The following is a 17,892-nucleotide window of genomic DNA, read 5'->3' as shown; positions in this document are numbered from 1 at the left end:
TTTTCCAGTTATGACATGTTTTTGAAAGAAAATTTAAACAATGATTTCTTTAACACTTCCGTTAAGTTATTAAAAGGAAATGTAATAATACATTGGAAGACAGTTTGGTAGTGTCTTATAAAAAATATATTAGAAGAAAATATAGAAGTAAATCTGTTTGATCTTGGACACAATTTCTTAGATATATCTATCTGCAACAATGACAAAAAAGAAAATGGGTAAATTGGATATGATCAAAATTAAAATTTCTGTGCTTTAAAGCACACTGTCAAGAAGGTGAGAAGACAATTCACAGAATGGGAGAAAATATTTTGAAATCATATGTATGATAAGAATCTAATATCCAAAATGTGCAAACTAAGCAAACCTATAGAAACAGAAAATAGATCAGTGGTTGCTAGAGACAGGGGTGAAGAGAAAATGTGATGTGATTAATGGGTATAAATGGGGTTTCTTTCTGGGGTGATGAAAATGTTCTCAAATTAGATAATGGTGATAGCTGTACAACTTCGTAAATACACTAAAAACCATTGAATTATACAATGCAAAAGGATAAGTTTCATAGCATGCGAATTATACCTCAATGTTATTTTAAAAAGTTAAACATTTTTACCACATAAACCAAGAATTCCATTCCTAGGTATTTTCTCAAGAAAAATGTCTGTTTAAAGATGTGGTGTCAGACTTTACTTTTTTGGGCTCCAAAATCACTGCAGATGGTGACTGCAGTCATGAAATTAAAAGACGCTTACTCCTTGGAAGAAAAGTTATGACCAACCTAGATAGCATATTCAAAAGCAGAGACATTACTTTGCCAACTAAGGTCTGTCTAGTCAAGGCTATGGTTTTTCCTGTGGTCATGTATGGATGTGAGAGTTGGACTGTGAAGAAGGCAGAGCACCAAAGAATGGATGCTTTTGAACTGTGGTGTTGAAGAAGACTCTTGAGAGTCCCTTGGACTGCAAGGAGATCCAACCAGTCCATTCTGAAGGAGATCAACCCTGGGATTTCTTTGGAGAGAATGATGCTAAAGCTGAAACTCCAGTACTTTGGCCACCTCATGCGAAGAGTTGACTCATTGGAAAAGACTCTGATGCTGGGAGGGATTAGGGGCAGGAGGAGAAGGGGACGACCGAGGATGAGATGGCTGGATGGCATCATGGACTCGATGGACCTGAGTCTGAGTGAACACCGGGAGATGGTGATGGACAGGGAGGCCTGGCGTGCTTCGATTCATGGGGTCGCAAAGAGTCGGACATGACTGAGCGACTGAACTGAACTGAACTGAAAGGTGTGGTACATATATATAAAGAAACACTACTCAGCCAGAAAAAAACATGAAATGATGACATCTGCAGCAACATGCACTGACCCAGAGATTACCATACTAAGTGAAGCAAGTCAAAGACCAATATCATAGGACCTCACTTATATGCAGAATCTTTTTTTATTTTTATTTTTTGCTGTTTTGCTTATTGTGTTTTCAATGGAGAAATACATCATCTGTTTACAAAATAGCTCTTGAAAAATAAAAGGAGTACAGACACTATAAAACAAAGCAAACTCCAGTCATGAGACACTATGCATATCATGCAAAAGCAACAGTCTGATCTCCAGGTTATGAAAACTAGAATTAAAAAGTCACTACACAGAAAAGGTCCAAGTTCCCAGCTTGGTAAAACTTGGGTGCCGTTACATGAAATGTTTAATAAACTGAATTCTTTTTCCCCAATGTGTAAACAAAATGACAAGACTAAATCTGTGCCTGGCAATTTCGATCTAACTCTGAAGCTACACAAAACACACAGACACGTTGTAGACTTCACCTGTTAATCTGATCATTTTATCTTCTTAGGTGGTGGGAGGAAGGGCAAGGTGACTGTGCAGACCAGAGATGTGGGAAGTAGAAATACTGTCTACTAGACATTACAGAGTATGGTGAAAAGAAAGCCTCAATTAAAGCACAGCCTAAGGGGGAAAAGACCAGACTCCAACTTTGGAAAATTAATTTAGAGGGAATGAGGAAGAGTTTAAGTAACTGCAGTTTAACATGAAAAATGCACATGGGATAGAATGGAGCACAATAAACATGACACAAATGAACATATTTACAAAACAGAAACAGACTCACAGACGCAGAAAACAATCTTACAGTTACCAAAGTGGGGAGGGATAAATCAGGAGGTTGGGATTAACATATACACACTATTATATTTAAAATAGATAACCAACAAGGACCTATTATATAGCACAGGGAACTCAACATTCTGTAATAACCTAAATGGGGTAAGAATTTGAAAAAGAATAGATGCATGTATATGTATAACTGAATCACTCTGCTGTACATTTGAAATGAACACAATACTGGAAATCAACTATCATGTGCTCAGACACTCAGCTGTATCTTGACTTTTAAAGTTTAAAAAAAAAAATAGTTCTGAGTGGGGGAAAAAAAAGAACATATGTCTGTACAAATAACTGTATGAAAATGTTTATATTATTAGTTTTATTCTTAACGGCCCCAAATTTTAAACAATGTAAATGTTTGTTAATCACTGAATGAACAAACTGTGGTATATTCATAAAATACTAGACAGCAATATAAGAGCTACTGATACATATTGACATATGGTAAATATGTATGACTCTCAAATGTGTTATACAAAATGAAGGACACCAGACAACGGCTAACACTGCATGATTCTACTTATGTAACATTCTTTGAAAAGCACAATCTAGAGGAATAGAAAATAGAGCAGTGTTCGCAAGGGCCTGGGTGTGTAGGGGAATGGCAGAGACTACAAATGGACACAGAAGAACTTTTGGGGGTGATGAAAATGTTCTGTATCTTGATTTTATAGTATTGGTTGCTTGTCTGTATGTATTGTCAAATTCATACAACTGTACACATAAGATGTGTTAATTTCAATGTATGCTAATTATACTTTAATATAACCAAAATAAGTATAAAAATCTGTCAGTTCATAATCACATGGGGAGAAAGGAAAGGATGAGTAATCACAAAGTTTCTTTTGAAACTTTTCAGAAGGACCCTCTAGAGTTTTCTTGTTTTTCCATTCATTGTTCATTTTAAGAGTACACACTCTGTAGGCATAAATGGTTTCCTTCTGTTCTTAATTTTTAAATTAAAAAGTATAAGCAAGCAATTGATGTGAATTTTTCCAACTATCTTTCACTGTCTGCTTTAGTAATACCTACTTTTGCACAAATCCCATACAGAATCTGGCCATTACTTGGTCTAAAATCTGTCTTTCCTATGAAGAAAGCTATGATCCAAGAGAAGGTTCACTTTAGAATAATAAAATGAATGTGGTAAACAATGATCTCATCAGTTAGCAACATGGTAATAAAGACCATTGATTTGCCTGAATGATAGATAATGAAGATAACATATAAATGACAATCCCTTTTCTATGAAGAAGAAAAAACTTGAAATTTTCCAAATCAATAATGTGACTCTTTTGGTCTTTAAGTTTCCTGGAGGAAAAATATAAGCCTCACGAAAACAAGAACATCATTTAAAACAAGAACATCATTTGCGGCATGATTCTCAGTATCTGGCTATAAAAAAATATTCGTTAAATGAGCAAACATGTGTAGACCTACCATTAGCTCAATATCACTGCCAATTATATAAAGCTGATCTTCCATGGAAAGCTTCCGGTTCAAGTGGGCAAGAACATAGGTGATTCCAGGCAAACGCACAGCAGGACTGGTGAGAAGGCTACCCCAGAGGGCACCGTAGAAGGCTGACTGGTCCACTGCAGCAGCAACCTTTTCCAATAAAGTGTTTGTTCTGAGGTACAAAATAAAGTGCTTTAAAAAGGGGAACATTTAGCTTCACATTGTTAAGCATAAACCATTATACTCTCCCAGAATGTATGAAAGCATCCTTGCTGTAGTCGTCTATTCTGCCCTGGACACAAGTGGGGTGGATGCGAAGAACCATACAGGTCAGTCAGAGGGCTGGGTAAAAGTTCTGGTTCCACCATTGACTAGCTGTGTGATTTAGTGAAATCACTTAGTCTTTCTTGAGGTCAGTTTCCTCATCTGTAAAAAAGATAACAACAAAAACACCTCCACAAATCCCATCTACCTCAAGGAACTGTTAAACCCACATACACTTTAGTTAACAGTAAGGAAACTCGTAGGCTACAGTCCATGGGGTCGCAAAGAGTCTGACACAACTGAGCAACTTCACTTTTACCTTTTTCATAGAAAGACATATCTTCCGTTGACATTCTACAAAATTTTAAAGGATATTTCCTTTTCTTATAAATCATATTACATAATTTACATCATGCGAAATGCCAGGCAGGATGAAGCACAAGCTGAAATCAAGATTGCTGGGAGAAATATCAATAACTTCAGATACGCAGAGGACACCACCCTTACAGCAGAAAATGAAGAGGAACTAAAGAGCCTCTTAGGATAAAGGTGAAAGAGGAGAGTGAAAAAGCTAGCTGAAAACTCAACATTCAGAAAACAAAGATCATGGCACCCGGTCCCATCACTTCATGACAAATAGACAGTGACAGACTTTATTTTCTTGGGCTCCAAAATCACTGCAGATGGTGACTGCAGCCATGAAATTAAAAGACGCTTGCTCCTTGGAAGAAAAGCTATGACCAACCTAGTCAGCATATTAAAAAGAGAGACATTCCTTTGCCGACAAAGGTCCATCTAGTCAAAGCTATGGTTTTTCCAGTAGTCGTGTGGATGTGAGAGTTGGACCATAAAGAAAGCTGAGCGCCAAAGAATTGATACTTTTGAACTGTGGTGTTGGAGATGACTCTTGAGAGTCCCTTGGACTGCAAGGAGATCAAATCAGACAATTCTAAAGGAAATCAGTCCTGAATATTCATTGGAAGGATTGATGCTGAAGCTGAAGCTCCAATACTTTGGCCACCTGATACAGAGAACTGAATCTTTTGGAAAGACCCTGATGCTGGGAAAGGCAGGAGGAGAAGGGGATGACAGAGGATGAGATGGTTGGATGGTATCACTGACTCGATAGACATGACTTTGAATAAGCTCTGGGAGTTGGTGATGGACAGGGAAGCCTGGCGTGCTACAGTCCATAGGGTTGCAGAGTCAGACATGACTGAGCAATTGAACTGAACTGACTGAATTTAAAACAACTTGAATGAATTATGCTATGACAAAATATAAGATGCATTATTCAAGATAAACAAAGTAATACACAAAAATTTAATACACTGTTGTATAACAGATTCAGAATCAAGAGAATGTGATGAAGTTCTACTGTTTACTTGCTATGTGATTTAATACTAACACTGTAATCTCTTCTGGTCTCAACCTACTTATGCATTAAAAGAACATGTTTTCACATCTTTTTGTGTTGAATAACTGGCAAAATATAATGCTATGATCTGAATGTTTTTGTCCCTTCAATATTTATATGTTAAAACCTTGATGCCCCAAAGTGACTGTATTAGAAGGTGGAGGCTTTGGGCACCCTCATGAATGAGATTAGTGTTCTCATGCAAGAAATTCCAACAGAGTTCCATAGCCCCTTCCAGAAGGTCAGGATACAGGTAAAAGGCACTGGCTGTGAATCAGGCAGAAGGCACTCACCAGAACATGATCATGCTACCACTCTGATTCTGATGGCCAGAATCAAGAACAGTGAGAAATAAATTTCTGAATTTATTGCTGAATTCTTGCATTTCTGAATATTTTTGAATTTCTGAAAATAAATTTCCACTCTGTGGTATTTTTTTTACAAAAGCCAAAGGGCTTTCAAGCTAAAAGGACTAAGACACATAACAAGATAAATCATACAGATACCATAGTCATAAAGATCATTATTCAATTTCCATGTTACATTTTAAAAAAATTTTATTATTATTTATTTGATTGCATGAGGGATGTTTTAATTGCAGTATGTGGGATCTAGTTCCTGGACCAGGGATCGAACCCAGGCTTCCTGCATTGGGAGCACAGCATCTTAGCCACTGAAACACCAAGAAAGTCCCCACGTTAAATTTTTATTTGTAACTAGCAGAGTTACAAAATCATATTAATTCTATGCTTCCCTTAAGAGAACAGAACAATTTAAAACAAAACTGATTCATAAACTAAGTAAAATAAGCTCACGTCATGTTTCTAAAATTGTCCTGAAACGGAAATTAATTTCTTCTCAAAGTAACTTTATAAGAGTGAGCCAATATTTTCAGGGTTAGATTCCTACATGGCAGCAGATGAACATACAAAAAATAGAGTAACTTGTTTAAATAAATTATATAAATATAAATCATTAAGACTACTCATAAAGAAAGTTTGGCATTTTCTGACATCTTAGTTCATAATTTCATTTTTGGTAAGAATATCAGTAACAGAGATATTAAAGATACTTAATGCTATCAAGCATTGTATACCACTATTAACTTCCAAAGAAACAATAATAAGCTCCAAACAGACCAACTCATTTTCTCTGAAGAGTTAAAACAGCAAGAGTACTGTGTCAATAGCTACTGAAAAGAGTACTGTACCTGGTGATAGGCTATTTTTAATAATTTAAAACTGGATGGCACACTGCCCAACTGTCCATTCTTTTTATTAATCTAAATGTCCTATCTATTGTATTATTATTTTAAATTATGAGTCACAATTTTTTAAGTGACTTACAAGTGCTGAGGCACTGGACTAAGAAATTTCAATATTACAGTAACACAATGAATGGTATGTCTTTTTAATAGATGAGGAAACTGAATAAAGTTCAGAAATGTTGAAAAAGTTTTCCTAAGCTCACACAGTATCTGCCGAGCTAGGATTTGAACCCAGTCCAGCTATCCAAGTCTATATTCTTATTATCCAGCTATATTTTCAGTGTGATACACAGATTAGATACACTACAAAAAATTTTTTTTTGCTATAAAAATCTTCAGGTCAGGTACTAAAGTGTTTAGAATAATCAGTTTTTGTGATGTTAATATTAATGATTTAAGGATGTTTGCTGACAAACTCATGACTTTGATTACTTAGCTGCAGCAATAACAGTACCATCTTACCTCTCATAGTACTCTGATCCTTCTTCTAAGCCAGGAAGAATACCAGTTAGCAATCCTTGTAGACCAGGTTTCAGTGTTTTACCCAAAGGCAGATAATATATCTCATACAAACTCAACAAGGTTGGTTTCACTGACATGGCAGCATTTGCAAGGAGAGGAAAGAGTCCAGAACTGTTTTAAAAAATAAAAACAAAAGTGAGAGACAAAATAACTACAAAATATTAATTCATATATACCAGCATGTGTGTATAAATCTTTTTAAAATGAAATAGTAAGTTATACTGCTTAGCTTAAAATCATATCCATCTTGTATAGTGATGACTTCTATATCTATTAAACAAACCTAGGTCTCTCATCTGAACTTTATACTCATAAACCCAAAGGTCACCTAGCTGTTTCATAAGGCCTTCAAATTCCACAATTCATAAACAGAATTCCCTCTCTTTCCCTTCCCCAAAACCTGATCCTTCCCCTGTAATTTCCATTTCAAAATATGGCAACAGAACCCATCTGTTTGACCAAAAACTATACATCTCAGAGTGATCCTTGACCCTTAAAAAAAATAAAAAATTTTAAACTGGAATCAGTCATCAAGTTTTCTCTCCAAGCCATTCTCCTAGATATTTTTTGTAAATATAATAAGTTCCATTTCCACCAGATAGTTCCTTAGAAAAGACCACCAAGATATCTCAATCACAGCTTACCAAACATCATATTTTAATCACTGAATTATACAGTACTGCTTCAGTATTGCTCTGAAGCAGCTGTTCTCAATAAAACCTTTCACTGGTTTCCTGCTGGTTACTGTCTAATTGCTTACTGTGGCTTTAACATCTTGCTACTACATAGCTCTGTATAGCCCATGCATGCTCACCAATATCACTCCTGCACCCTCTGCTGCAGCTACATTGAACAATTCCTCTCAAGTTCACTTCAGAACTTTCCACTCTCTTCAGCACCCAGGCCTTCACACATGCTGTGCTGAAAGGTACAATCCCTGCTCCCTCACTTTCCTCATTGTCTGCATGACTCCTAGACTTTCAGGAATTGGCCTAAGCTGTTTCCCTGAGAAGACTATCTCCTAATTAGACTAGGTTAGGCTCCTTATTAAATGTTCACATAGTACCCAATACTTACTTATTTCTAATAAGTAACTTTGTTTTACTAACAATAAGTAAATCTATTGCTGTGCTAATAATAAGTAATGCTACTCCTTGAAGCAAAAGGAACCATCAACAAAGTGAAAAGACAACCTACAGAATGGGAAAAAATATTTGCAAACCATATATCTGATAAGGGGTTAATATCCAAAACATGTAAAGCACTTGTACAACTCAATAGCAAATAATAATAATAACCTAAGTACAAAATGGGCAAAGGACCTGAATAGACATTTCTCCAAACAAGATACGTGGTCAACAAGTACATGAAAGGATGCTTAACATCACCAGTCATCAGGGAAATGCAAATTAAAACTCACACACTCACACACACACACACACACACACACACACACTCACACACACTCACACACACTCACACACACACTCACACACACACACATGAGGCAATGGCACCCCACTCCAGTACTCTTGCCTGGATAGGACACGACTAAGCGACTTCACTTTCCTTTTTACTTTCATGCATTGGAGAAGGAAATGGCAACCCACTCCAGTGTTCTTGCCTGGAGAATCCCAGGGACAGGGGAGCCTGATGGGCTGCTGTCTATGGGGTCACACGGAGTTGGACATGACTGAAGTGACTTAGCATATATATATATAATGGAATATTATTCAGTCATAAAATGAGGAACTCCTACCATTTACAACCTCATGGATGGACCTTTAAGGTATTATACTGAGATAAGTCAGACAGAAAAAGACTAATACTGTATGATCTCACTTACAGGTAGAATTTTAACAAAGAAAGAGACAAATATAAAACCCACACTCATAGAAAAAGAGACCTCAAATTTGTGGTTATGAGAGATAATGGTTAGGGACGGGGCGGGGGCGGGTGTTAGAGGAAGGTGGTTAAAAAGTACCAACTTCCAGTTATAAGATAATTGAGTACTATGGATGTAATGTCAAACATGATGACTATAGTTAACACTGCTGCATGACACACAGGAAAGTTCCAAGAATAAACCCTAAGAGCACTCTAAGGAGAACAATTTTCCCCATTATTCTTTTCTTCCTTCTTTCTGTTGTATCTAAATGAGATGATGATGTTCGCTGAACCTACTGTAATCATTTCACAATATATGTAAATCAAACCAACTTGCTGTATACCTTAAAATTATACAGTGATGTATGTCAATTGTTATCAGTAAAACTGGAGGAGAAAAACTAATTCTGATAGGTAACTCTGTAATATCAGAAAGCAAGAGGCCTTTTGGCCTGGCTGGATGCCTGCTCTGCCTTTCGCTTCAGATGTGTGATCAGTGGAACTGGGGTATATAGGGCAATAACGTATTGGCCCTGCTGCCTGCCATTATGTCTGTGGCCCAGAAGGCCACTGCTGCAGTGATCTTCCTTTGTGGCCTGGGAGACACAGCGCACAGATGGGCAGAAGCCTTCACCGGGATCAGAAGTGTCCACATCAAATACATCTGCCCACAGGCGCTAGTTATGCCTGTAACGTTACATATGAACATGGTCACGCCTTCTTGGTTTGACATTACTGGGCTTTCACCGGATTCACTGGAGGATGAAACTGGAACTAAGCAGCAGCAGAAAATGTAAAACCTTTGACAGAGCAAGAGATGAAGAACAGCAGTCCTTCTAACAGGGTTATTTGGGGAGGATTTTCTCAGGGAGGTGCTTTACCGTGGTACATGGCTCTGACCATACAGCAGAAGCTGGCTGGTGTCATTGCTCTGGGCTTCCTCTCCACAGGGCCCGATCAGTGGTTTGAGGAGAGACATTTCTATTCTTCAGTGCCATGGAGATCTGGACCCTTCAGTACCCCTAATGTCTGGTGCTCTTACTGTGGAAAAGCTAAAACCATTGGTAAATCCAGCCAATGTAACCTTCAAAACCTATGGAGGCGTGAGGCACAGTTCATGTCAACAGGAGATGATGGACATCATGTAGTTCGTCAGTCAACTCCTACCTCCTGTTGACTGATGCCACTAAGAGGCCTTGTGTAGACGTGCATACCAGCATCGTCTATTAGAATACACACTCCGGCCTGTGCCCAACCTTGAAACCTCTAATGTCTGCAGTGTTAAAATGTTCTGCAAATACACACCAATGACACAGGCTAAATAAAGTCTCCTCATGGGAAATGCATGATCTTTGAAGTTTCTATATACATATTTGTATATGATATAATCCAGGACACATCAGTATTAAACTAGCAGTATACACTAGTATTGAATACACTAGTATTAAAATAGTGAAGCAGCCGGTCTTTCTCCTAAATATAATTCAGCAAAATAATAAAATACTGCAACCAGGTTTTTTATCACATCACTTGAAAATTATTAGCATGCTTAACGAAAACTTGTTCAGATATAAATGAGCAGTTAAAACAAAAATAGTTTATGTGTGTGGTGACTTAAGACTATGGGCTTACACCCCAAACTGACAAGTCACCACACACTATCTGTATTTTTATATATGTGTTCATTTATACCTAATGATTATAATGTATAATAAGAATGAGGTGTTATTACATTATTCCTAATAAAAGGGATAATGCTTCTAAGTGTCAATAAAGAGCAATATTGCTCTCTTCAATTAATGGTCCTTTTATTTGGGGGAACAGCTTTTTCTTTGCTGAATATACTTTGTTTAATACTCTTTTCTCTGTAGAAAAGAAAGTGTGTTCCTTCTTTTTTATCCTTCACAACAGACCAAATATTTCCTCTTTGCCACAGGCACCTGCTGTCAATATGTGCTGTAATTTAATATTCTGGATCACACGCATGATGGCACTGAAAATATATTTCTATTGACAGAAAGAAACCGGACATCCTTTCAGAGTTTCTACACTACTTCTTAAAGTGGACCGTTAGCCACGGTTTAGACCTGCAGAGTTACTAGAATCTTCAGTCCAAGTAACGAGAATAATTCTGTATTTTCTTGTAATTAACTGAAAGAATTGTTAGGTCATATTCTAGTATGTTCTGGGATATTTAAGGCTGATCTTAAAAACTGTAATTTCTAAGATGATTTGCTCTCAGGTGATTCTCCTCATAGCATAGAATTTACTTATTTTGCACATAGGTTTGAAACCAACTACAGCAGGAAATGAACAATTCAAAAATTTTGCTTTACTCTTATCTGCCAATGGACTAATTTGAAATTTTCACATAGTCAGATGATCTTTTAAAGTTAGCTTTTGTGCAAACATAAAAGTAGCAATTATTTGATTTTAAATAGATTTTTCATATTATTGGTTAAAATTACTTGAAAACAAATTTCTGGGTAAATCTGTATAGAAAGAACTCAATACAAATAGTGTAGTTCCCACAGTTTAATATACAGCCAAAATGTATGCTTGATATTTCTGAACTGTTAATTTTTCTGCAGAATTCCAACTGATTAGAACAATGTTAGGACTGCATCTTCACAAATGGGTGCTACTTGATGACAGAAATGATTTGGTATGGACTATAGATGATATTAATAATTAAGCCATATATTTATACCTGGATTTACAATTTTAAAACAATCACTAAATCATTTTACTTTACCTATAAGAATATAAACTATTGCTTCACTGACACAAATCAGTGAAATCTAATTTACAGCAAGAAATATTCCATTGAAACATTGCACTGTAACATGAGAAAATGTAAATCTTTTGCGTGGTTTCTATCAATGTGAAATGAAATTGAATTCTGACTTTAAAAAAAAAAGGCAAGAGACCATGACTCTCTTTATTTCTGTATCCTAAGACCTTAAAACGAAGTCCTGCCTTTACAAAGTGCTTAATAAATGAATTAAGAATCTGTCTTGCTTCTACTTTATATTGAAAACAAAGGTCATCTAGTGGGAACTCCTCAACTTCCCACATTTCTGCCTTCACCTTTAAGTACAGTGTGACTTAAAACTACAATAGTAGCTTTGCCTCAGAGTCCAATGTCTACCTTTCTCAGGGCCCTGCTTTATCCACTATACTTTTTCTTTCATATAATTTCTTTTTTCCTCCACTGACAACTGTGCTTAAATCTTTCCCAATGATTCTAAAAAGAGAACAAATGACAACAAAATTCTAAAACCTTTATCGTAGTTACTTCCTGGCTTGAAGTTGCCTTCCTACTTCAATTTTTGGAGAAAAAAAACAAACAAAAAAAACCACTTTCATCTACTCACCTTCTGATACATCTACCCGCTCTATTAAAACTGTTCTCAATATCATCACCATTCTCTACTAAAGGCCAGATCTGTTGGTCTACTTTCAATCCTGACTGTTTCATTTATCTGTAGTATTTGACACTATTCACCACAACTTTCTCTTGAAACTCATTCCCCTTTTGGCTTCCAGGTAAGCTCTGTCTCCTGGTATATATTTTTTTTTTTTCCTGGTATATTTTTTATCTCTGACTCTTGTTCAGTTCCACTGACTACTTTTGTCCACCTGCCCTTTAAATAATGTAACACCTAAATATTCACGAGGCTTCCCATGAATATTTCCAGGTGGTTCAGTGGTAAAGTATTGCCTGCCAAAGCAAGAGATACAGGAGATGAAGGTTCAATCCTGGGTTGGGAAGATCCCCTGGAGAAGTAAATGGCAACCCATTCCAGTATTCTTGCCTGGAGAATCTCATGGACAGAGAGAAGCCTGGCAGACTACAGTCCATGGGTAACAAAGAGTTGGATAGGACAGAGCAAATATTCACAGAATGGTCTTGTTCCTTTTCCCTACTTATTATTCACAAGGTACTGGTTGATCTCAGTCATTCTCCGCCACTTGAATGCTGTTAGCTCTAAAATCCCTCTCCAGGATTTGTATTAGCAAAAGTTTACTTTACATACCCACTTAATATTTTATGGGGCTCAAATTGCACATCTAGTGTTCTTAGTGACAGCTTAGTGTACTGTATCACATTAAAAAAATAAACTTGAAGACACAATACGTTTTATCATGTAATAGGTTACAGAACTTTAAAAGTATTTGTATTTAATTATGCTAAAGCATAAACCTTGAGATTAAACTACTAAAAAATTAAAAATCCAACATAATACAAATTCTAGTTTTTAAATTAGCTATACTCTAAAAAATACAGAATAACAATTTTACTCCATAAGGTATGTGTATGTATGAATGTCTGCCATATTTAGACACAGTATTCTAGAATTAATTTATTATTCTTATATAACATACTGCTAATAAAATTAGATACACTGCAACTTTGTGAACTAGTTGTTTCTTAAGACAAACTTTCTGTTTAAAAAGGAGCAGGCATGAGTTATATAGAAAAGTTTTGCCTTAAGGAAGGAATCTGTCAGTTATTACATGTAACACTGATTGAGTAATTCTCAGTTTTTTTTTAAAGTGCTCTTCAATACAGTAGTAATTATCAGTATTAAAAAATACCTATTACTGACTTTCAAAACATCCATGAGGAATTTAAAGAGAAGAAACATACACAGTAAAATAGATCAATGAAATCAAAAGTTTGTTTTTAAAAAGACTAAAAAATATGATAAACTTATGACAAGGCTGACCAAAATGTACAAAAGGCTATCTGTATCACCAATGTCAAGAATGAGACAGGAAAACTAAATATGCATGTGTAAAAGAATGAAATAAGATCCCTATCTCATGCGATTCACAAAAGTCAACTCAAAATGGATTAAATACTTAAATACAAGGCCTGAAATTATAAAACAGAGGAGAATATATACATAAAAATTCCTTGACATTGGTCTTGGCAATGATATTCTGGAACAGGAAACCTAAAGCAAAGGCAGCTAAAGCAAAAATAAACAAGTGGGACTGCATCAAACTAAAAGGAAAGAGAGGATAAGATACGGGGAAGCCAGAATGAAAAGTTCTAGCATATTTTAAGTCATAGCTCCAAAAAAAGGAAGAGAGAATATATGGAATAAAGGCAATTTAAAAAGACTCCAGAATTGATGAAAGGTATTGACTCAAACCCATTCATGGATCACAGTCTTGTCGTGGTGAAGACGCTTGTGCAACTCAAAGAAGCTATGAGCCATGCCGTGCAGGGCCCCCAGAGACAGATGGATCATAGTGAAGAGTGGTCCACTGGGGGAGGGAATGGCAACCCATTCCAGTATTCTTGTCATGAGAACCCCATGAATCATACAAAAAGGTAAAAACATATGACACCAGAAGATGAGCCCCCTTCAGGCTGGAAACTGTCCAACATGCTACTGGGGAAGAGTGGAAGGTAATAACTGATAGCTCCAGAAAGAATAAAGCGACTGGGCTAAAGCAGAAATGATGCTCAGTTGTGAATGAGTCTGGTAGTTAAAGTAAAGTCTGACACTGTAAAGAAAAATGGTGCATAGGAAACTGGAATGTTAGGTTCACAAATCAAGGTAAACTGGACGAGGTCAGGCAGGAGATGGCAAGAGTGAACACAGACATCAGGAATCAGTGAACTAACATGGACTGGAACGGGTGGATTTAATTCAGATGACCACTGCATCTTCTACTGTGGGCAAGAACCCCTTAGAAGAAATAGATTAGCACTCATAATCAACAAAGAGTTTGAAATGCAGTACTTGGGTGCAATCTCAAAAACAAAAGGAGGATCCTGGTTTGTTTCCAAGGCAAACCATTCTGTATCACAGTAATTCAAGTCTATGTCCCAACCACTGATGCTGGAGAAGCTGAGGTTGACAGATTCCATGAAAACCTACAAGACCTTCTAGAACTAACACCAAAAAAAAGATGTCCTTTTCATCAAGGGGATTGGAATGCAAAAGTAGGAAGAGAGATCCATAATAACAGGCCAGTTTGGCCTGAGAGTACAAAATGAAGCAGGGCAAAGGCTAACGGAGTTTTGTCAAGAGAGCATGCCGGTCAAACCAAACACCCTTTTCCAACAATCCAAGAGACAACTTTATACATGGATACCACCAGATGGTCAGTATCAAAATCAGACTGATTATGTTCTTTGCAGCTGAAGATGGAGAAGCTCTCTACAGTCAGCAAAAACAAGACCTGGAGCTGACTGTGGCTCATGTCATGAGCTCCTTGTTGGAAAATTCAGGCTTAAATGGAAGGAAGGAAGGAAAACCACTAGGCTATTCAGGTATGACCTAAATCAAATCCCTTATGATTACACAGTAGAGGTGACAAATAGATGCAAGGAATCAGATCTGGTAGACAGAGTGCCTGAAGAATGATCAACAGAGGTTCATAACATCATACCGGAGGCACTCACCAAAACCATGACCAAGAAAAAGAAAGGCAACAAGGCAAAGTGGTTGTCTGAGAAGGCTTTATAAATAACTGAGAAGAGAAGAGACGTGAAAGGCAAGGGACAAAGGGACAGATAAACTGAAGGTAGAGTTTCAGAGAATAGCAAGGAGAGATAAGAAAGACTTCTTAAGTAAACAATGCAAAGAAATACAAGAAAACTATTAAATAGAATGGGAAAGACTAGAGATCTCTTCAAGAAAATTAGAGATACCAAGATAAAATTTCATGCAAAGACAGACATGATAAAGGACAGAAACGGTGAGAACCTAACAGAAGTAGAAGAGATTAAGAAGAGGTGGCAAGAATACACAGAACACCTATACAAAAAAAGTCTTAATGACATGAATGACCACAATGGTGTGGTCCATCACCTGGAGCTGGATATCCTGGAGTGTAAAGTCAAATAGGCCTTAAGAAGCATCACTACAAACAGAACTAGTGGAGGTGACATAATTCCAGATGAGCTATTTAAAATCCTAAAAGATGATGTTGTTGTTAAAGTGCTGCACTCAATATGTTAGTAAATTTGGAAAATTCAGCAGTGGCCTTAGGACTGGAAACAGTCAGTTTTCATACCAATTTCAAAGAAGGGAAATGCCAAAGAAAGTTCAAACTACCAGACAACTGCACTCATTTCACATGCAAGCTAGGTAAAGCTCAAAATCCTTCAAGCTCAGCCTCAGGAGTACGCAACCTGAGAACTTCCAGAAGTACAAGCTAGGTTTGAAAAAGGCAGAGGAACCAGAGATCAAATTGCCAACATTCGCTGGATCATAGAGAAAGCAAGGGAATTCTAGAAAAACATCTACTTCTGCTTCACTGACTACACTAAAGCCTTTGACTATATCACAACAATCTGTGGAAAATTCTTAGAGGTGGGAATACCAGACCACCTTACCTGTCTCCTGAGAAACCTGTAGGTCAAGAAGCAACAGTTAGAACTAGACATGGAATAGCTGAACGGTTTCAAATTGGGAAAGGAGTATGATAAGGCTGTTTATGTCACCCTGCTTATTTAACTTATATGCAGAGTACATCATGAGAAATTCCAGGCTCGATGAATCACAAGCTAAAATCAGGATTGCTGGGAGAAAGCAACAACTTCAGACAATGCAGATGATATCATTCTAATGGCAGAAAGTGAAGAGTAACTAAAAAGCCTCTTGATGAGAGTGAAAGAGGAGAATAAAAATACTGGCTTGAAACAACATTAACAAAACTAAGATCACGGCAACCAGTCCCATCACTTCATGGGAAATAGAAGGAGAAAATGTGGAAGCAGTGACAGTTATTTTCCTGGGTTCCAGAATCACTGTGTGCAGTGATTGCAGCCATGAAATTAATAGACACTTGTTCCCTGCTGGCTCAGACAATAAAGAATCTACCTGCAACGTGGGAGACACAGGTTCGATCCCTGGGTTGGGAAGATCCTCTGGAGGAGGGCATGGCAACCCACTTCCGTATTCTTGCCTGGAGAATCCCCATGGACAAAGGAGCCTGATGGGCTACAGTCCATGGGGTCGCAAAGAGTCAGACACAACTGAGCGACTAAGCACAGCACACACTCCTTGAAATGAAAGCTATGACAAACCACCACATCATATTAAAAAGCAGAGACATCACTTTGCTGACAAAGTTCTGTATAGTCAAAGTTATGGTTTTTCCAGTAGTCATGTATGGATATTTGAGAGCGGAAACATAAACAAGGCTGAGCGCTAAGGAATTGATGCTTTTGAATTGTGGTACTGAAGAAGACTCTTGAGAGTCCCTTGGACTTCAAGGAGTTCAAACCAGTCAATTCAACCTTCAGGTTTGAATGAATATTTAATTCACTGGAAGGACTGATGTTGAAGCTGAAGCTCCAATACTTTGGCCCTCTGATGGGAAGAGTAAACTCACTGGAAAAGACCCTGATGCTGGCTGGGAAAGATCAAAGGCAAAGAAGAAGGGGTTGGCAGAGGATGAGATAGTTAGATAGCATCACTGACTCAATGTACATGAATCTGAGCAAACTCCAGAAGATAGAGAATAGAGGAGCCTGGCGTGTTACGGTCCATGGGGTTATAGAATTGAATACAACTTAGGAACTGAACATATATAACACTGATTCACATATTTTAAAATCCCAATGAATCCCAACCAGGATAAATAAAAAGATGAAAGTGAAAGTGATAGTTGCTCACTTGTGTCCGACTCTTTGTGACACCATGGGCTGTAGACCACCAGGCTCCTCAGTCCATAGGATTCTCCAGGCCCTCCCTCCTCCAGGGGACTTCCCAACCCAGGGATCTAACCTGGGTCTCCTGCATTGTTGGCAGATTCTTTACCATCTGAGTCACCAGGGAAGCCCATTTATCTCTAAATGTTGTGTTAGTCACTCAGTCCTGTCTGACTCTTTGCAACCCCATGGACTGCCAGGCTCCTC

General features: G+C 37.4%; 1 protein-coding gene and 1 pseudogene across 5 annotated transcripts in view; one reads left to right on the top strand and one right to left on the bottom strand.

The window, feature by feature from the left end:
* The window catches only part of DOP1A (DOP1 leucine zipper like protein A), a 116,899-nt gene that overhangs the window by 63,911 nt on the left and 35,096 nt on the right, over positions 1-17,892 (bottom strand). For all 5 annotated transcript variants that reach the window (XR_005720858.1, XM_040238946.1, XM_040238947.1 and 2 more), the window contains 2 exons: positions 7,056-7,226; positions 3,628-3,817 (listed from right to left, as the gene is read on the bottom strand). Coding sequence is in view for 4 of the 5 variants with exons in the window: in XM_040238946.1 (XP_040094880.1) it covers positions 3,628-3,817; positions 7,056-7,226 (361 nt within the window). In the remaining variant the exon portion in view is untranslated. The remainder of the gene's footprint in view (positions 1-3,627; positions 3,818-7,055; positions 7,227-17,892) is intronic.
* On the top strand, positions 9,551-10,183 carry LOC120862925 (annotated as a pseudogene).

The sequence above is a fragment of the Oryx dammah genome, unplaced genomic scaffold, assembly GCF_014754425.2.
Source record: "Oryx dammah isolate SB20612 unplaced genomic scaffold, SCBI_Odam_1.1 HiC_scaffold_4, whole genome shotgun sequence".
Taxonomy (NCBI): domain Eukaryota; kingdom Metazoa; phylum Chordata; class Mammalia; order Artiodactyla; family Bovidae; genus Oryx; species Oryx dammah.
Note: the sequence above shows the minus strand (reverse complement) of the source record. Positions and strands in the feature narration are given on the sequence as shown.